The sequence below is a fragment of the Ornithorhynchus anatinus genome, chromosome 6 (assembly GCF_004115215.2).
Source record: "Ornithorhynchus anatinus isolate Pmale09 chromosome 6, mOrnAna1.pri.v4, whole genome shotgun sequence".
Classification (NCBI taxonomy): domain Eukaryota; kingdom Metazoa; phylum Chordata; class Mammalia; order Monotremata; family Ornithorhynchidae; genus Ornithorhynchus; species Ornithorhynchus anatinus.
The window spans coordinates 42,894,014-42,916,018 of record NC_041733.1 but is presented as its reverse complement, the minus strand read 5'-3'; the positions used below and the strand labels follow the sequence as shown (position 1 = coordinate 42,916,018).

General features: G+C 47.6%; 1 protein-coding gene across 2 annotated transcripts in view; it reads right to left on the bottom strand.

Moving 5' to 3' along the window:
- ATRX (ATRX chromatin remodeler) overlaps positions 1-22,005 on the bottom strand; it is a 158,256-nt gene that overhangs the window by 124,502 nt on the left and 11,749 nt on the right. For both annotated transcript variants that reach the window (XM_029067289.1, XM_029067291.2), the window contains exon 2: positions 2,273-2,385. In XM_029067289.1, the coding sequence (XP_028923122.1) occupies positions 2,273-2,385 (113 nt within the window). The remainder of the gene's footprint in view (positions 1-2,272; positions 2,386-22,005) is intronic.

The following is a 22,005-nucleotide window of genomic DNA, read 5'->3' as shown; positions in this document are numbered from 1 at the left end:
ATTAGTGCTTTCCAAAAGTAAATACCGGAGATTCCATAAAAATTAATCCTATCAATAAATAGAACAGACCCTCCTGGCCCTGATCTTTCAAACTCTTGGATGATAAACAACAGTGACCGGAGACTTTACGATCACCTTCCTCTTGCCACAGAGAGGCTGACACAGGGAGGAGGCAGGTGATTCTTAGGGAAGATAACATGAAGCAGAGTAACAACTGAATCTCTCTTGCCCCTAGTCAAAAGAAAGCTAACAAATGGAGAGATGAAAACTAACATAGGCTCAAGGTAGGAAAGACCGCCACAGGTACAGGAAAATGCTCCGAAACGGCAGCAAGAGAAATGATCACTGAGAGAAGATGTTTACGATCGCAAACAAAACTTCACACATAATTAGTTTCCAATTTCTGTCTTCAGGCCAATGGGTGAATAGGAAAGTTTTTTGACCCCTCAATAGGGATTGTGTATTGTCCCAAGAGCTTAGTACAGTGCTCTGCACCCGGCTAAGTGCTCAATAAATACGATTGATGGGCTGACTGTAGTTTGCAATATCCTCCCTTAAAGAGACTTTTGCCATACTTTGACAACTCCTATCAACTTCTTTCGCTGTTTTCTCCCAGCCCATTTCTTCCTATCACAGGCATTCTGAGTGGAATACAAGCCACCCCTTCTATACTGTCTGCTTTAGCGGCTTTTTTCTTTCAGGCAATCTTGCAAATAAGTAGCGTGATCCATTTTTCCGTGCACAAATTGATTTGTTTTTACCAGCCTGCCCTTCCCTCGGGAATATAAATGCCTACAGATATTTACCAAAGAGGAACGGCCATTTCCCAAGCTATTTTCAAGCCACCTATTAGTTTCAGCAATCCACTGCATTAATAACCTGTGAATTCTCTAACCTGCACTATTTGGGTCAGAAAGCAATCAACCTGGCATTCTGGTAGCCTGCAACCTTCCACGCCTGGTTTGGTAAATGTGACTACCAATGTTGCCAAGACATCAAGGACAGATAAGAAATATTCTTTTGAGACACTGGGCGGAAAATTTCCAAAAAACAACAACAACAAAAACCCAACATACTGCCCCGTGTGAAAGGAAAAACTTTTTTTTTTCCTTTTTTACACTTTCGGGAGTAAGAACCTGCTACCCTTAGAAAGCTGTGCAGGTGAAAAATATCAATAGGTTCCAGAAGATTTTGGATTAATTCAGGAAAGGCCTGTAGCAGATAAGTCTTATCTGACTTTCTTGTGTCGCTTCCAGTGCTCGACACAGTGCTTGATAAAAAGTAAGCACTTGATACCCTGATTATTATTATCATAGGATATATTCTGGGTATTAGATGGCTGCATCCCTCATCAGTAACACCCATACCAAGAACAACCATCACACCACTCCTCCATCCTTCGTTGCCACTGCCCGAGATGGAATTCTAAAGTGAGTGAACCCTGCAATCTGACCCAAGAAGGCTTTCTGAAATTGAGTTTTTCTACAATTAAAAAAACACTAAGGGATGAGGAAGATTGTTTACACAGCCAAAGACCAAGAAACAGCTGGATCAATTAACCAATGATCCATATTGAGTGCTTACTCTGTGCAGAGCACTGTACTAAGCACTCGGGAGAGTCCGATACAAAACAGCCGGTCAAAAAGTTCCCCCTCCCACCAGGAGTTTACAGTCTACAGAAGGTTACGGTCTCTTTTCATCTCTTTCTAGAATAAAACCATCCGGGCTGGACATTTTCCCACAACTTGAGACATTCTTTTTGGAGCTCACGGGCTAAGAGGTAAAACATTATCTGAGGAGCTTCTGCTTATGGAATGCTGTACTGCCCCACCCCCTTCAAAGGAGTTGGCTTTGTGGGGCCTTTTTATTCACAGGTTCGAAGCTGGCCATCGGCCCTTTGTTATGTTTATTAAATAGTGCCTGCGCTATTATGTAATCTATCAGTCGAATTTACTGAGCGCTAAATATACGCTCTGCACATACCAAGCTCACGGGACAGTACAGTAACAGAGTTCTAAGATAGGAACGGCTCCTAAATGGACACACAAATTACCTGAAATCTTCAAACAGCACACCCAACACTACCATTTCAGATTCACAAAACGATACCGCTGAAGCAAACGGAAAATGGTTACTTAAGGAAAGAAATCTGGGTAGGAAAGGAAACTTGTCTTAAAGAACCCCGAATTCATCCATGGAAAATTCCATTCCTTCGCTAGAAGCCACTCAGAAGGCAGAAGCTACAGCACCCAGGACTGATTTTCTCTATTACCTTGACTTTTGCTCACAGTCAGCCTTGGAGGAGAATTCGCGTCTTCAGATTCTTCTGACGAATGTGCCAGGAAGTCATGAAGCTTCTGCACCAATGTATTCAATTTGCTTTCACTGTTAAAAAAAAAAAATTCAAAACAATGTCCATTACTATACAGGATGTCTGCAGCTACTTCTAAAGGTTCGACGGGCTTAAAAATTCAAACTAAAAGTAAGCGTATTTATTTAACCTCTGCTCTCAGCTATCTACGCTTCAGCAGCAGTGAGGGAACAAGGGAACTAGCAATCAGTGCAAGTGAGGGGAGGGGGAGTTTTTTCGTGAGATTTGAAAGCGAGGAGGAAGCGGGGAAATGAAGTTCGGTGAACCCGAAGGGCGCTGTGAACGATACAAACGGCACGTGGAGGATCAAATACGAGGGACGGGGAGGACATTATCAGTTTGGGCGGTGCTGGGATAACCCCCGGAAAAATGATTCCTAAGGTAGGAAGACGCCAGCTGGTTGGACCTTGAAGACTTATTAAGAGTATATGTATATACCTAAATATATATAAATACAAATAATAAAATAAATAATGTTGGTATTGGTTAAGTGCTTACTATGTGCCAGGCACTGTTCTAAGTGCTGGGGTAGACACAAGGTAATCGGGTTGTCCCACGTAGGGCTCACAGTCTTCATCCCCATTTTCCAGATGAGGTAACTGAGGCTCAGAGAAGTGAAGTGACTTGCCCAAGGTCACACAACTGACAAGCGGCAGAGCCGGGATTAGAACCCATGACCTCTGACTCCCCAAGCCCGGGCTCTTTCCACCGAGCAACGCTGCTTCTCAAGAGAAGCAACGTGGCCTAGCGGACAGGTCATGAGCCCGGGAATCAGAAGGACCTGAATTCTAATCCTGGCTCCACCGCAGATCTACTGTGTGACCTTGGGCGAGCCTCTTCACATCTCTCTGCTTCAGTTACTTCATCTATAAAATTAAAGACTGTGAACCCCATGTGGGACTTTATTTTTTCCCAACAACATTCAGTCCATGTTTCCCCACTCAGGAACCTCCAGTGGTTGCCCTTCCACCTCCACATCAAACAGAAACTCCTTACTATCAGCTTAAAAGCCGTCAATCACCCTGCCACCTCCTACCTCCCCTCGCTACCCTCCAACTACAACCCAGCCCGCACGCTTCGCTCCTCTGCCAACCTACTCACCGTACCTCAATCTGATCTATCTCGCTGCCGACCTCCAGTCCATGTCCTGCCTCCGGCCTGGAACGCCCTACCTCCTCATATCTGACAGACAATTACTCTCCCCCACACTCTCTCCCCCACTTCAAAGCCTTTTTAAAGGCACATCTCTTCCCAGAGGCCTTCCCTGACTAAGCCCTCATTTCCTCTTTTCCCACTCCCTTTTGTGTCGCCCTAACTTGCTCCATTTCCTCAACACCCACTCAGCCCCACGGCACTAATGTATACATTCATAATTTATTTATTTATATTAATGTCTGTCATTCTGGGCAGAGAATGTGTCTGTTACATTGCTATGTTGTACTCTCCCCAGCGTTTAGCCCGGTGCTCTGCACACAGTAAACGCTCAATAAATATGATTGACGTGGGCTATGTCCAACTGGATTTGTCTGTATCTACCCCAGTACTCAGTACAGTATATGAGTTAGTAGTAGTACTTTATTAAATACCATTAAAAAGAGAGAGATTACATATCTCTATAGATAAATAAGCACTTGAAAAGTCTTCAACAACAGAATGGGGAGGAGAGAGAGAGAAAGAGAAAGGAAGGGAACATTGTCCTTCCTACTCAAAGACATCACTGAAATTCACCTAGAGGAGCAGGTGTGACTGAAATGACCAAGGAGGGGACCCAAAGTCCTGGCTGCATTGTGCACCCCACAATTAAGAGCTGAAATCTACTGCAAACTGCAACTGGGAGCTACTTGAAGTTTTTGGGGTGCAGGAGTGAGATGGAGTATGGGACAGAAAAAGGAATCCTCTGAAAATCTGCATGCTCAAGGAAGAAATTAACCTTAAAAAGGTGGTGACATTTTTATCTCCTGAGTGGACAAAAAGGCAATTCCCTTTCTTGCAATTAAAACTAAATACACCACGCTGTGCTTAAATTTATTGGGAAACATTATTTCTCCTATTAAAAACTTGCAGCCACTAAGAGATACCGGTAATTCCACTACATTCATTCGTTCAGTCGTATTTTATTGAGCACTATGTGCAGAACACTGTACTAGGCGCATGGAATGTACAATTTGGCAAGAGATAGAGACAATCCTTGCCGGACAACGGGCTCACAGCCTAAACAGGGGAGACAGACAGCAGAACAGAACAAAACCAAACAAGTAGTCTGGCAGAAATATCATTAAGATAAATAGAATCATATAGCTATATACACTGAGTTGTTAGACTGTGAACTCTGTGGACAAGGAATGTGTCTATTACTATACAGTACTCTCCCAAGCCTTTACTACAGTGCTTTGCATACAGTAAGCGTTCTATAAATACTGAATGAAGAGGTTCTGTACATCTGAACGATAGCACTATGTCTCTTCATTGCTCGGCAAGGCTAAAGATCTATGAAAGATGACGACGCAAAAAGCTCCACATTAACCAGAATGTGAGCCCGCTGTTGGGTAGGGCTGTTGCCTAATTGTACTTTCCAAGCGCTTAGTACAGTAGTCTGCACACAGTAAGCACTCAATAAATACGACTGAATGAATGAGGACCGTTTGGACCTCCTTGTTGGATTCTCCGATCAAATCAGAGATTAGCTCTGCTCTTGTAGTTCCTTACTGTATGTACCGAGTGCTTAATATGTGCTCAACACTGGGCTAAGTCCTGGGGCAGATCAGTCAGGGTACCCCTACCATAAAGGGCTCAAACTGTAAATGGGAGAATATACACCTAATAAATGGAAATTGAGCAGGGATAAACTAGAGACTGCAATTGATAGAAGATGATGGCTCAATTCCCGCTCCCCACCTCCAGGCTCTTCTGCTGTGGGGAAAAACCTTCTGGAGTCATCCAGGTCACCAGGACTCTGCTCTGCTATTTCTCCTGAAACCACATCAGACGGGCCCACTTTCTCAGGAAAACATTCCCAAACTCTAGCATTGCGCTCTAGCCAAAGTGTTCAGTGAAAACACATGATCTCTCTCGGAAAGCGGTGTGCATTGATAAGGGAATGCAAGAAAAATGTGTTATCTCTATACTCTGTGTTTTACAAGTGTTTGTTGTATTGCATGGATGTATTTATTGAGCACTTATCATATGCACGGCACTTGAGAGTACAATAGTTAGAAGACACGATCCATACCTTCAAGGAGCCGACTGACCCTTTAACCAAGGAGACGGCCACTATAATAATTTAGATAGGAGGCAAAGGGGAGATAGAGCGTAAATAATAGGCTAGGCAGATTTTACTGTGCCAGTTTTCGGCTTTTATGACCTCATTTTGAAATCTATAAATACCCCCAACCTACAAAAGTCATATCATTTCTCTCTTCTTTTGCCCAATTTATTCTGTGCAAAGTAGTATCTGACCGAACGCTACGGTAAAATAGTTTTTGGTTTCGTTTCTTCAGATCTGAGCTATTACGCATGGCCTCCGTTACAAATAAATACACTCTGCGAGTCTGCTTAAGCCTCTTTTAATTGCTAAGGCCCAAGCTGAGGCTTTGTAACCTATTAGGCTCATTCAGGAACTACGCCAGTCAAACGGAACAAGGGGTTAGATGATATGAAACTGAGAGCAAGGTTAGAAGCAGCATGGCATAGTGACTAGAGCCCGGGCGTGGGAGTCAGAAGGTTATGGGTTCTAAGCCCAGCTCCACCACTTGTCTGCTGGGTGACCTGGGGCAAGTCACTTCACTATTCTGTGCCTCAGTTACCATATCTAAAATAAGTATTGACACCCTTTTGGGACAGGGCCTGCGTCCAACTCGATTTGTTTGCATCCACGCCAGTGCTTAGTACAGCCTCTCGTCCTATTCTGACTGGATTACTGCATCAGCCTATTTAGTTGCCATTGTTTTTAGGAGATGTTCTTCCCCTTGACTCTATTTATTGCCATTGTTCTTGTCTGTCTGTCTCCCCCGATTAGACTGTGAGCCCGTCGATGGGCAGGGATTGTCTCTCTCTGTTGCCAACTTGTTCATTCCAAGCGCTTAGTACAGTGCTCTGCACATAGTAAGCGCTCAATAAATACTATTGAATGAATGAATGAATGAATGAATCAGCCTCCTTTCTTGTCTCCCAACCTCCTGCCTCTCCCCACTTAGTCCATACTTCACTCCGCTGCTCGGATTATCTTCCTACAGAAACGTTCAGGGCGTATCAGCCTCCCTCCTCGATAATCTCCCGTGGTTGCCTATCAACCTCCATATCAACCAAAAACTCCTCACTATCGGCTTCAAAGCTTTCCATCACCTCACCCCCTCCTACCTCACCTCCCTCCTCCCCTTCTACATCCCGGCCCGCACACTCCACTTCTCTATTGCTAATCTTCTCACTCTGCCTCCATCTTGCCTGTCTCTCTGCGGACCCCTGGCCTACATCCTACCTCTGGACTGGAACGCCCTCCCTCCTCAAATCAGCCAAACAATGACTCTTCCCCACGTCAAAGCCCTACTGAAAGCACATCTCCTCCAAGAGGCCTCCCCAGAGTAAGCTCCCTTTTCCTTGGCTCCCCCTCGCTTCTGCACCACCTCGATTCACTCCCTTTGCTCTTCCCCCACTGCCCGCCCCACAGCACTTATGTGTATATGTATATATCTATAATTATATTTATATTAATGCCTATTTACTTGTTTTGATGCCTGTGTCTCCCCCTCAACACCCAACCTCAAAACTGTAAACCCATTGTGGGCAGGGATTGTCTCTCTTTAATCCTGTATTGTACTTTCCAAGCGCTTAGTACAATGCCCTGAACACAGCGCTCATAAATACAGTTGAATGAAGTACTTGGCACTTAATAAGTGCTTAACAAATACCATTATTATTATTATTACTATTATTAAGTTGCATCGTGGCCTAGTGAATAGAGCACGGGCCTGGGAGTCAGAAGGACCTGGGTTCTGATCCTGGCTCCACCATCTGTCTGCTGTGTGACTCTGGGCAAGTCACTTCACTTCTCTGGGTTTCAGTTCCCTCACCTGCAAAATGGGGACTTAGAGCGCCACATGAGACACGGAGTGTGTCCAGCCTGATTAGCTTACATCTACCCCAGGGCTTAATATAATGGCTGACTCCTAGTAAACATGTAAAAAATACCAGGAAAAAAAAAGTTTGGGCACTTCTGCCTCCTAATCTAGTATTTGGCCATTGTGGCTGTGGCCACCCAATCTCTCTGGTCAACAGGGCCTGGTTGCTCAGTGTCTCCCACGGGGGGGACGGGGGGGCGAGGAAGGGATGGGGGTCCTGGAATCCAGCTTGGCAATGCCTCACTGGCCCTGGCACCTGTCTGCTATGTGACCTTGAGCAAGACACCTAACTTCTCCGTGCCTCAGTTATCTCATCTGTAAAAGGGGGAGTAAGACTGTGAGCCCCAGGTGGGACACGCTTAACTTGTATCTTAACTTGCAGGGAAGCAACATGGCCTAGGAGATAGAGCACAGAACTGTGAGCCTTGTGTGGGGCAAGGACTGTGTCCCATCCCATTATCTTGTATCTATCCCAGTGCTTAGAGGAGTGCCTGGCACATAGTAAGCACTTAATTCCATAATTATTATCTTTTTCAGCACTTAGAACAGTGCTGGAACTTACATGGTAAGTGCATAATACATTTTTGTAAAAAAAGCTGTGGTTTATAGGAAAGAACACCAATACCCAAGTTTTCTCTAAGTTTTCAGACTAATAATCAACTCTTTTAAAAAGGAGGAAGGATGAAGAAGGAAGGAGTCGCTGCCCGCCCCCACAAAAAAATTGCTGAATACAAACTGGTGAACGTGTATTGTATTCATACATTCAAAGTCACACAAACACCAGAATGCTAGCAAATATTAGAACCTGGTGGGTTGTCGGTGTTGTTTTAATGATGACAACAATGGTAAGTAAAGAAGAGTATATCATCACTATCAACGGTATCACGTGCTTACTGTGTGCAGAACACTGTACTCCTTGCTTGGGACAGTACAATGCAATAAAGTGGATGGACACATTCCCAGTCCATAAGGAGCCTACAATAAAGATGGGGAGACAAACACTAACATAAATGAATAATTTATAATCTATAATTTATAGATTACACCCCTAAGTGCTGTGGGGTTGAGGGTGGGCTGAATATCCAATGCCCACAGGACAGGCGATGCAAAAGGGAAAGGGCGCCAGGGAAAGGAGGATTTAATCGGGGAAGGCCTTTTGGAGATGTGACCTCATATACCAGAAGAAAAGCCTAGAGAACTGGTAGATTTACTTTAAAGGATAAAAAATGAGATAAAAATCATGTAGCTGTCCTAGACAATGGAAATAGCTGGTAAAGCCAGAAACATTTTACTCTCTCCAAAAAGGAAGAACTTGACAAAAACACAGAAATAACCTCGGCAGTGAGGATTACGGCTTTAAGGCGCAAAGGGAGGAAAATCCAAACGGCTGCCCATATTTTGACGAGTCAAGAGCAACAAAAATCAATACGTCGTGGCAACAGCCTTTTGGTTCTTATTTAAAGCTAACTACCAATAACCTACAATGTCAATTAATCCAAGGAGATTTTAATGTGCCAATAAAACTGTAAGCACTACCTATAAGCCTGTACCTAACCTTAAACTCTGCTGCTTCCCCTACCTGTAATGGATTTTAACGTTATTATTATTACCATGATACACGCTAAGCACTTACTCTGTGCCAAGTACTGTTGTAAGCACTCGGGCAGACACCGGTTCGTCACGTTGGACAGAGTCCCTGTCCCCCATGGGGCTCACACTCTTAATCCCCATTTTCCAGATGAGGAAACTGAGTCCCAGAGATGTGAAGTGGCTTGCCTACGGTCACACACCAGACACGTGGCGGAGCCAGGATTAGAACCCAGGTCCTTCTGACTCCCAGACCCGAGCTCTATCCACTAAGCCATGCTGCTTAATGTCTGTTTCTCCTGTTGGATTGTAAACTCCTTGAGGGCCGGGATTGGGCCTACCATCTCCGTTGCAGAGCAGCAGCAAGGTCTAGTGGAAAGAGCACAGGCCAGGGGTGTCAGAAGGGCCTGGGTTCTACTCCCGATTAGTCCACACGCTGTTATTATTATAATCAGTGTACATTCCCAGGTGGTAAGCCATGCAGAGATACCACTGACTGACGGATAAAACTATCCTCTGTATTCAAAATAGCCCTCTTGGCAGGAAGTCCCTATCCCAGTTGGCAGAAGGTGGGTGGGGGGCTGAAAAGCCCTTTTCCCAAACAGCAATTTGCCTCCTGTTCAAATAGCAACTGTCCTCCGCTCAGCCTATGCATTCACCAACTTGTGGAACCTGCCACTGTCTCCTTATCTACCTCCTCGTCCCCCGAGAACCCCAAGACACCGTTCAAAAGACTCCTCCTTTCCCGCTGCCTCCTGCTTTACACTCATGGGTCTGTGGCTGCTGTTTCTCCCCAGGCTGCTTCTCTCTCACTGTTTGGGACAGGGCCTCACTAAGGAACTCCAAACATTCGCTCTGCCCTTCCTGCCCAAAGCCACTGAACAGAAGCACAGGGAGGGTAAAAAGGACTAGTGAAAGCTGAGCCCGGGAAGAATAGAACATTTTTTTTAATGGTACTGGGCTGGGCACCAGAGGTGTAGGAGAGAGTCGAGGGCGGAGCCTCAGGTTTACCGCACGGAAAGAGGCCACGGTAAACCGCTTCCGGATTTTGACCAAGGAAACTCTCAGAATCCACTACCGGAACGATGGCAGACAGAGGCGGGGTGTTCTGGGAGTGATACATCCCTGGCGTCGCTGTGGGTCAGACCCGACTCGACAGCATAAGATAACAACAGATTCAGTAAGTGCTTACTATGTGCCAGGCACTGTAGTAAGCACTGGAATAGGTACAAGTTAATCAGGTTGGACACATTCCCTGTCCCACACAGGCCTTACAGTCTTAATCTCCATTTTGCAGATGAAGTAACCGAGGTAGAGAGAAGTGACTTGTCCAAGGTCATCCAGCCTACAAGTGGCGGAGGTGGGGGTCTTTTCTGACTCCCAGGCCCGTGCTCTATCCACTGGACCACACTTCTTCTCTGCAAGTCACTTCACCTTTCCACGTCTCGGGTTCCTCTCCTGTAAAATGGGGATTCGATACCTGTTCTCTCTCCTTCCTGGACTGCGAGCCCCACCTGGGACAGGGACGGGGTCCAACCTGGGACGATTTTGTATCTCTCCTGGAGATTAGTACGGTGCTTCACCCATAGAAAGCGCCTAACGACTGTCTTGTCTTAGGCCGCCAAGCCGTTTCCGACCCACAGCGACAACACGGACACATTCCTCTCTCCCAGAACGCCCCGCTCCCCATCTGCGATCGTGCTGGTAGTGGATCCTGAGGCTTTTCGATACCACCGTTACTATTGGTCACCGTCAACGAAAAGAAGAGCCAAATGGGTGGCCCGCTATAGCACTACGGGGTCTCCAGAGACATAACCAGGGTGCTGGTCAGGCCCACCAGTAATAATAACAAACTGTGGCATTTGTTAAGCGCTTACTCTGTGCCAATCACTGTACTAGGCACTGGGGTGGAAACAAGCAAATCGGGTAGGAAACAGTCCCTGTCCCACATGGGGCTCAACAGTCTCAATCCCCATTCTACAGATGAGGTCACTGAGAGAAGAAGTGACTCACACGAGACCAGGCGGCAGACAAGTGGCGGAGCCGGGATTAAAACCCATGACCTTCTGACTCCCAAGCCCGTGCTCTATCCACTACTCCCCAGGTGGTAACAGGGCCCGCAGGTTCTTCTTCGGCGTGCCAACTCATCCTGGGGCAGATCCCTTCTCTAAGCATGTGAGGGAGGCTGGGAGGGACCAGCCAAGCATGGCTATCGGACCCAGCTGCACCACAACCTGGCCTTTCCTATTTTATTCCTGTTTATTTGTCTGAATCTAAATGCTAAGGAATAGCCCCCCTAGTAAGATGCAGCATGCTTGCCTTCTGGGGTTCCTTTGCTCTAGGGTCAAGATAGTAACAATTATTACCATTATTATCGGGGAATTTGTTAAGTACTTACTATATGCTGAGCCCTAAACTACGCACAGGGGTAGACTCCAGGTAATCAAGTTGGAGACAGTTCCTGTTGCAAACAAGGCTCACTGTCTAATGGGGAAGGAGATGATAATTGATAATCACCGCACCTGTTCACCGCTTACTATGTGCCAAGCACTGTTCTGAGCACTGGGGTACATACAAGGTAATCAGGTTGCCCCACATGGGGCTCACGGTCGCATACTCCGATTTACAGATGAGGTACCTGAGTCCCAGAGAAGTGAAGTGACTTGCCCACGCCGTCACCTGGCAGATATGTGGCGGAGCCGGAATTAGAACCCAGGTCCTTCTGACTCCCAGGCTCATGCTCTATCAACTAAGCCAAGCTGCTCCTCAGCGTGAAAAGGGAGATCAGGTAACGAATCCCCATCTGATGGATGACAAAACTGAGGCACAGGGGAAGCTAGGTGACTCGCCCTGAGATGTCCAACTCTTCTCTTCGAGGCTCAGCTGAAAAGCATCCAGTCCGCCCTTCCACAATTTTGATACCGCCAATTTCTGGCCAGGGGCACCCAAATCCCCCTGGCTTTGATCAGCTCCTTGGAGTATCCTCGAGAGCCAACCCACAACCACCGAGAGGAGGAATCTGTGAGGACTGAGGAGAGCCCCCCCCAACTACCACTCTGGGGTACCTGGAGTAGTGGAAACCTCCTGGAAGCCCCCCGAGGACCTCTCTACTCCCCACTTTTCCAGGCTGAAAGAGAAGCACCGGCCAACAATTTGCCATGTGCCAAGCTCCCAAACTGGGAGAACGCCAAAATGCCTTACCGTTGCACAGTTCATTCATTCATTCGATCATATCTATTGAGCGCTTACTGTGTGCACAGCACTCCAAGCACTTGGAAGAATACATTATAACTATCAACAGACGTAATCCCTGCACAAGGAGTTTACGGTCTAGAGGGGTAGACAGACATTAATATAAATAAATGACAGATAGGGACTTAAGTGCTGTGGGGCTGAGAGGAGGGAATTAATAAAGGGAGCAAGTCAGGGTGATGCAGAAGGGAGTGGGAGAAGAGGAAAGGAGGGCTTAGGGAAGGTCTCTTGGACGAGATGTGCCTTCACAATAAGGCTTTGAAGAAGGGACGGTAATCATCTGTCAGATATGAGGAGGTAGGGCGTTCCAGGCCAGAGGCAGGACGTGGACGAGAGGTCGGCGGCGGCGAGACAGAGGTACAGTGAGAAGGACAGCGTTAGAGAAGCGAAATGTGCGGGCTGGGTGTAGTAGAACTTTGGCAAGGTGAGGTAGTTTTGTTTTCAGACCTCAATTAGTCAAGACTGAGGGAATGTTTCAGCAAAGAAACACCACTCCTGCGATTTAGTAGCTGCACAACTGGATATACATTCCACCGTGTCATTCTAAACACTGTCTCCCAAGTAAATCCTTATAACCTCAATTGAAAATGCGGGTAATCATTTCTTCAAAATCCTCTTATGCACCCTAAGTGTTATTCCACTCCTCTGATGAAGAGCAAGGTGGATCTCCAGGAGAGAGAACAGAGAGGGAGCATCTCACATCTAAAGCCACCACAAGCCAAGGTACTCTTGCCTAAACCGAAAAAGCCACTCATGGAATCCCAGAGGCAGGAGTCAAGGGCACTAATGCTCATCGAGATGAATCTCAAGTCTGATAATCAAATCCTCTCCGTTTTATTTTGAAAACCAAGGACCGCTTCGGCAGACCCAAATAATGAGTTCAGGAAGAGTTTAGTGTGAATACAATTAACAAAAAGAAACAACAAAAAAAAACCCCAAAACAAATCAGTGAGCAATCAGGTTCTACCTTCTAGGCAATTAGAGAGCAGCACTGCTCGAAGACCTGGAAGGACCGAAAAAGAATCGAGTCTCATTCAAGGGTAGACGGGGCGGCCACAAGGTCATCGCGTCCCCACCGAAGAACGGCTAAGAGAAAATATAGGCCGCTGGGTGGTAAAAGCCCGTTCTCTCAAATGGGGCGGCACACCAGATGGGATGGACTCTCCCTCAAGCCCTGTTCTCCGCATCATTTCCAGCCTCTCTGCTGGTAGAGGAGATCTAGATAATCATAATAATAATAATAATAATTATGGTATTTGTTAAGCGCTTACTCTGTGCAGAGTACTGTTCTAAGCGCTGGGGAAGATACAGGATAATCAGACTGTCCCACGTGGGGCTCACATTCTTTAATCCCCATTTTTGCAGATGACGTAATGGAGGCACAGAGATGTTAAGTGACTTGCCCAAGGTCACACAGCAGACAAGCGGTGGAGCCGGGATTAGAACCCACGACCTCTGACTCCCAAGCCCAGGCTCTTTCCACTAAGCCACACTGCTTCTCTATAATTAAGGTACTTGGTAAGCGCTTACTATTTGCCAAGCACTGCTCTAAGCGCTGGGGTAGATACAAGCTAATCAGGTTGTCCCACGTAGGGCTCACAGTATCTTTCGAGCACCCAACTAAGCGCTGGGGAAGACAGGGGCTAATCGGGTTGGACACAGTCCCTGTCCCACATGGGGCTCACGTTCCCATTTGACAGACGGGGCAGCAGAGGCACCGAAAAGGGAAGTGACTTGCTCGAGGTCACACAGCAAAGTGGCGGGACTGGGTGGGTGCCCCGGAGCAGCGGGGCAGACCAACAGGCCCCATCCTATTGACCCTCCCCTCTGCGATACCTACGCGTTTGGCTCTGTGCCCGCCAAACACTTGAGGCACCCTCCTCACCACGTCCGCAATTTTCTACTCTGCCGCTGTCACGGTCGGTGATGACTCATTCATTCGATCAAATTTACCGAGCGCTTACTGTATGCAGGGCACTGTACTAAGCGCTTGGGAGAGTACCGCAATCGACGGATACATTCCCTGCCCGCAACGAGCTTACCGTCGAAGGGACGGATTAATTTTTATAGCAGTGCCCCCCGCTAAACTGCAAGCTCCTTGTGGGTGGGGATTGTTGGATCGCCCTCCTCCAGGCCCTTAGTACACCGCTCTGCTTCCGGGTCACTGTCTCTGTTGCCGACTTGTTCATTCCAAGCGCTTAGCACAGTGCTCTGCACATAGTAAGCGCTCAATAAATACTATTGAATGAATGAATGAATTAAAAAAACAGGCTGACGGGCTGTTGGGAGGGCAGTTATTCATTCAGTCGTATTTATCGAGCACTTACTATGCGCCAGGCACCGTACTGAGCGCTGGTGTGGATACAAGCAAATCGGGTTGGGCACAATCCCTGCCTAACGTGGGGCTCACAGACTCAATCCCCGCTTTACAGACGAGGTAACTGAGGCACAGAGAAGTAAAGTGACTTGCCCAAGGTCACACGGCAGACGAGTGGTGGAGCTGGTATCAGATCCCCTGACCTTCTGACTCCCGGGGCCTTAGTCTATCCACTGCACCGTGTGCCTCAGTTCCCTCATCTGTCAAATGAGGATTAAGACTGTGAGCGCCATGTGGGACACGATCTGTGTCCAACCTGAGTGCCACGTAACCAAGACCCCTGGGGAAGGGGGTCCACGTGCTTAAATACCACAATTATTATTATTACTATTAACATCATCATCTTCTGTAAGGACACCTCGGATTTTCTGTTCCATTGGGGGAGATACCTCTAAACCAGTGACTGTAAGCTCGTTGTTGGGCAGGGGTTGTCTCTGTTGCCGAATTGTACAATCCAAGCGCTTAGTTCGGTGTTCTGCACACAGTAAGTGCTCAATAAATACAACTGAATGAAGGAATGTCAATGTTGAACGGGCTCTCCGGCCTTGTCAGAATCAAGCACGAGGTGTCAGCCTTTCTCAGGGCTAACATGTCCTGAGCTGGGGTCGGGATGGGATCAGGGGCCTTATCACAAGATAATCCAGTCCCTCATGGGGCTCGGGGTCTAAGGCGGAGCGAGAAGAGGTTTTGAATCCCCACTGTGCAGATGAGGGAACTGAGGCAGGGAGAAGTGACGTGGTTTACCCAAGGTCACACAACACGGCAGAGAAGTAGTGGAGCGGAGGTTAGAACTCGGGTCCTCTGACGCCCAGGCCCGGGCTCTTCCCACTAGGTCCCCCTGCTTCAATTCAGTGAGTAACCAATGATTTCAAATGGCTACCTGCTACTCTCCACTGGGAGTCAGGAAACCCGGGAACGCCCTCCCTCTTCTAATCCGACAGATAAGCCTCACTGAAAGCACGTCTCCTCCAAGAGGCCTTCCCGGACAAAGCCCGCATTTGCTCTTTTCCCACTCCTTTCTGTGTCGCCCTTGCACCCAATAATAATACTGGCACTTAAGCGCTTATTATGTGCCAGGCACTGTACTAAGCGCTGGTGTGGATACAAGCCACGCAGGTGGAGCACAGTCCGTGTCCCACGTGGGGCTCAAAGTCTCAATCCCCATTTTACAGACGAGGTAACAGGCACAGAGAAATTGACTGGCCTGAGGTCACATAGTAGACAAGTGGCAGAGCCAGGATTAGAACCCAGGTCCTTTGGACTCCTGGTGCATTATCCACTAGATGCTGCTGCTTCTCTTGAATTTGCTCTCTTGATTCACCCCTCCCTCAACCCCATGGCGCTTACCCATATCCGTAATTTTTTTATATTACTGTCTGATTACCTCTGCAATATAAACTTATACAGGTGTGCGGCATATAGAAGGCACTTAATTTTTAATGGTATTTGTTAAAGTGCTATTTGCTCTGCACTGTACTAAGCACTGGGCTAGAGACAAAGTAACCAAGTGCAGCACAGTCCTTGACCCACTCACAGCTCCCAGGCTCTCCTGGAAGGGACATTTAATCCCCATTTTACAAGGTACAGAGAAACGAGGTGACTTGTCCAAGGTTATTGCACGGATTAATAATAATTATAATAATTGTTCAGTGCTTACTATGTGTCGGGCACCGTACTATGCACTTGGGTGGATACAAGCAAATTGAGGTGGACACAGTCCCTGCCCCTGTGGAGCTCACAGACTCAATCCCCTTTCTACAGATGAGCGAACTGAGGCCCAGAGAAGTGAAGTGACTTGCTCCAGGTCACATGGCAGACAAGTGGCAGAGCCGGGATTAGAACCCATGACCTTCTGACTCCCAGGTCCATTCTCTATCCACTACACCGTGTCGGTCAATCAATCAATGCTATTTACTGGGTGCCGACTGTATGCAGCACTCTGTGCTAATTTTGGAGAGTACAATTTGGCTCTACGTGGGACCTAATTATCCTGTATCTACCCCTCTGCTTGGCACATGGTAAGCACTAAACTAATACCACAATTATTATTAATAGCAGTAGGGCACTTGGCAGCTACTAACAAATTAAACCAATATCCAATAACAAATATGAATTATTATTCCGAAAAAGATAGTATCTTCCAATAAAAACAAGGCGAGCATTTGAATGCTTGCAAGGAGATGCTAACTTTATCCCGGATGGATGACAATTCTAACCCACGGTTCCTGCCCCATTAACCTCCCTTTGAAAAAGATATAGAGTGGGCATTTTCCCCCCAAATATGGCTGGGAAAAGAATCTCTGGTAACATTAATGACAAAGTCCCACGAACACACGGAAACCGGTTCTGATTTGGCACGAGCGTGATAACTCTCCCTCTAATTCAGGAGGGAACAGGGAATATGAATTAGTCGACAGCCTCCGCTTGCTGATTGTGCCCCCCAACAACCGGAAAGGGGAGAAATTCAAAGTAAACGTCCAGGTGTTGGGAACCGCCCCTCCATCCGGACACCAAGACCCACCCAAGAAGAGAAGTTGAGATGAATCTCGCGGTAGGAAGACCTACAGAAGAGGGAAGAGGCCCATTTCTTTATTCGAAACCTTAAGCGACAAGGCATTCTCTTCCCTCAAAGCAAACGGCAACCCTTTCTGAAACTAAAGCAGCGCCCATCAATTTTTCATTCCCGGCAGTCCTCGGACAACTAGTTCCGGAAAATTGCATCCGAAAGTCGGAACTAATCTGCGCAAAGGAACGATGTTATAGATGGGGGTTTGGTTCCTGAGCCGTGCTCAGATGCCTTGTTTTGCTCAAAATTATTCAGCACTGTATCCGCCAGCGATTAGCGATGCGGTAGCGTAGCTACAATACTGTATTCGTAGAGCCCGGCTCTGGGTATCGGCAGCCTCGGGCTGTAGTCCGGATCCTAGTCAAGGCCCTGCTCGTTGGGGCTGGGCTGAAGGGCCACCTGGGGCATCCCCACTGAGAGGCAGCCAAGCAGCGTGGCTCAGTGCAAAGAGCCCGGGCTTGGGAGTCAGAGGTCATGGGTTCGATTCCTGGCTCTGCCACTTGCCAGCTGTGGGCAAGTCACCTAACTTCTCTGTGCCTCAGCAACCTCATCTCTAAATGGGGATTGACTGTGACCCCCACATGGGTCAGGGACTGTATCCAACCCAATCTGCCTATATTCACCCCTGCGCTTAATACAGTGCCCGGCACATATTAAGTGCTTAACAAATACTATATTTTCCAGCACTTAGAACAGGGCTTGGCACGTAGAAGCACTTAACGAATACCATACTTCTTATTATTACTCTCCCAGGTGCTTAGTACAGTGTTCTGCATAAAGCGCTCAATAAATATGATTGATCGATTGACAGGCAGAGTCACAGGGGAGGGTGAACACATGCATCTGAACCCTAACGAAGGGCTGCTCTGTGGGCACCAACGGGAGTTAGGGCTATAAACCTCCATAAACCTGAGACCTGGGTGCTGTCCAGGTAAACCAGAGCATAATAATGGTATTTAAGTGCTTTCTATGTGTCAGGCACTGTACAAAGCGCTGGGGTGGATACAAGTAAATGGGGTTGGACACCATCCCCGTTCCCCATGGGGCTCACAGTCTCAATTCCAGATGGAGTAACTGATGAAGTAACTGAGGCTCAACGAAGGGAAGTGGCTTGCCCCAGGTCACACAGCAGACAAGGGGCAGAGCTGGGATTAGAACCCATGACCTTCTGATTCCCAGGCCCGTGCTCTACCTACTGTGCCCTGTGTAATTTGGAAATGCCATTCACGATATTTCTGAAAGTCATTTGTTGTTAACGGCCTGGGTTTAAGAGTTGACGGGTGTCAAAACCAGCTTATTTTCGCCTCTTCCAGGAGGAGCTCCCTGCTTCAGTGTCTCCCCTCCCAGTCACACGCATAATCCTTCCAAATGTCATCCCTGCATTTACATACTCACCAATCACCCAAAGCCCTTGGTCAGAAATCAGTTTCTCTATTCTACCTAAGCACTTGTTTAGTCACCTCTCCAGCTGTGCATTTGATCTTCCTTCCTATGGGTAATGTACTCTCCGCACAGGATCGTAAACGCCCCAAGAACGGGGGGGATCGGTCTGTCACCCACAGGGTAGTCTCCCAAGCGCTCAGTACACCTCAGGGCCCGTAGCAGACGCTCAGCTCAACAAACCGACTGAACGCGAGAGTCGCATTTTTAATCACAAACCTGCTTAGCCAATCAACGACAACTCAATGGAGCAAAAGATTACAACCACCATTTCCCGGAATTTTACAAAGAGAATTTGTTTAATCCAAAGGTCATCTGGAACGGTTTAAACCAACCGAAGGCATTAACTTTCAACGCAGAGGCCGGGAGGCTCGTCCTCGCTCTCGCCCCCGGGGCCGCGGCACGGGTCTTCGGAAAGGCAACTGAGTTAGGAACTGACCGAGCTCGGGCTTTCCCTTCTGGAGACCCCAAACACTGATACACCATTTTGGGTTGCTGAAATCACATTATAAAGAGACTAATGGTGAATTATTCACAGAGCCTTCGGTAGCCCTACCTCAAATTTTTGTGGGGAAAATACAGACAGTCCTTAAGACGTTTCAAGCTATGGATGAGCAGCACTTAGGTGCTTCTAAATTTACACCCTTCTTCAGCTTCTCCTTCCTCCCCCTGCATGGTTTCGACTTTGCAGCTCTAGGCTCAGCAGATCCCTGGGAGTCGAGGGATCTGGGTTCCAATGCCGGCTCTGCCACTTGCCTGCTGTGTAGCTTGGGGAAAGACGATTCGCTTTTCTGGGCCTCGGATGCCTCGTCTGAAAAGGTGGACTAAGAGTGTGAACCCATGTGGGACAGGAACTGTGTCCAACCTGATTAACCTCTGTCTACCCCAGTGTTTAAAACAGTTGACACATAGTAAGCGCTGAACAAGTACCACTTCACTTCTCTGGGCCTCACTTTCCCTACCTATAAAATGGGGATGAAATACCTGTTCTCACCCTCCTACTTAGGAGGCAAGCCTCAAGTGGAACAGGAACTGTGTCTGACCTGATTCTATCCCAGCGTTAAGTACGAGGCTTGGCACCTAATGAATACCACATCGGTGTCCTTTACGCACTGGCCGGCTTATGGGCAGTTGGGAGTGGAAGGGCGTAAGCTTACGAGAACCGTGGAGGAATGAAGGAGTCATTATTTTAAACTGTGACGGGAACGTTAAAGAGGGGATGAGTCTGAAGTGGAGAGACAGGCAAAGGGGGTTTAAACTCGCCAGACGCGCGAGTCCACGGAAACCTTATCGTGGACACCGAAGCCCACTCCATAGAGATAACCTCCCCCACGGCTTTCTCACTTTGGCTCGTTCCCGGCCTCTGACGACGCCTGAGTTTCCAAACAGGGAAGAAGAGGCCCAAAGTAGTGACTTTCTAATCTGACGATCCTTGGAAGCCTGTCTTCTCTCGCTCTGAAAATCCCTTTGCCCCTCTCTCCCCCAGATGCACAGTGAAAAGTTGAAACCTATGACCACCAAACCTCCCGAGAGGAAAAATTCATCAAGGCAGGCATATTACTCTGCCCAAAATGGGAGTTCTGTATCTTTCCACCCAAACCCTGTCCTCCCTGTGACTTTCCCATCACTGTAGACGGCATCACCATCCTCCTTGTCTCACAAGCCCATAACCTTGGTGCTACCCTCGACTCCTCTCTCTCATTCAACCCACATATTCAATCTGTCACTGATTCTAAAACACTGCCCTTTCCTCTCCATCCAAACTGCTGCCACGCTAATCCAAGCACTTATCCTCTCCCACCTCGATAACTGTGTCCGTCTCCTTGCTGACCTCCTGTCTCGCCCCACTCAAGTCCACACTTCACTCTGCTGCCTGGATTGTTTTTCTACAGAACCGTTCAATCCAAGTTTCCCCCTTTCTTAAAAACCTCCAGTGGTTGCCCAACCACCTCCACATCAAAGAGAAACTTGTTAGCACCAGCTTTAAAAAACACTCAATCCCCTCGCTCCCTCCTACTTTACCTCCTTGATTTCCTACTTCAAACCAGCCGGCCCACTTCGAACCTCTAATGCCAACCTACTCACTGTACCCAACCTCACCACCGACCTCTGGCCTGGAATGCCCTCCCTCTTCATACCTGACAGACCATCACTCTCCTCATCTTCAAAACCTGATTAAAAGCACATCTCCTTCCAGAGGCCTTTCCCAACAATGCCCTCAATTCCTCTAATCCCACTCCCTTCTTGCGCTTGGATCTGCGCTCCAAGCAGATCTACCCCTCCCTCAGCCCTACATCACTTAAGTACATATCCGTAATTTACGTTACGCTCAAGAGAACGTGCCTATCAACTCTGTTACGCTGTACCGCCCTAGCACTCTGTACAGAGTCAGCACTCAATAAATACAACTGACTGATTGCTCATTTCGGGAACAAACAGGGTATTCGGGAATCAATCCCCCGTTTAGGAGAAAACGGGTTCCTACTTCCGTCGTGACTTAAGATGCAGTTTGCGGGAAACAAACCGACCCAAAAATCCGACGGTTGCCCTTACGCAGACGTTTAGCACCTCGGAACTTAATTCTCAGAAAAACTCCCCCACTTCAGTTCTCTCTCTGGAAGCAGAAAGCACCGGTGCTGGCAACCAATGAATCAGATCCCTCTGAAGGCAGTCTCATTGCTGAAAGGATGAACTTCCTCTCCAAAATCACGCACCAGGGGGTCACTTCCACAACCCAGAAGACTCACCTTTGACATTCGGGCTACATCCCTTCCAGCTTAATACAACGACACTAACTTAAGGTGAAATAATGGGCAGAGCCCTTGGAACTAAGTCTGCTTTAGGATGCTCACTGTACAAGGGGAACCATACCAAGAGGTGTGGAGAGATTTTTGGTTTTTTGTTCCCTTGCTGGTACTTGTTAAGGGCTTGCCATGTGCCAGTCATTGTAGTAATAATAATAATAATGATGATGGTATTTGTTAAGTGCTTACTATGTGCCAAGCACTGTTCTAAGCACAGGGGTAGAGACGAGGTAATCAGGTTGTCCCATGTGGGGCTCACAGTCCCAATTCCCATTTTACCGATGAGGTAACTGAGGCCCAGAGAAGTGAAGTGACTTGCCCAAGGTCACACAGCTGACAAGTGGCAGAGCCAGGATTAGAACCCACAACCGCTGACTCCCAAGCCCATGCTCTTTCCACTAAGCCATGCTGCTTCCTAATTATGGTATTTGTTAAGTGCTCACTATGTGCCGAACACTGTTCTAGCGCTGGGGTAGACACGAGGTAATCAGATT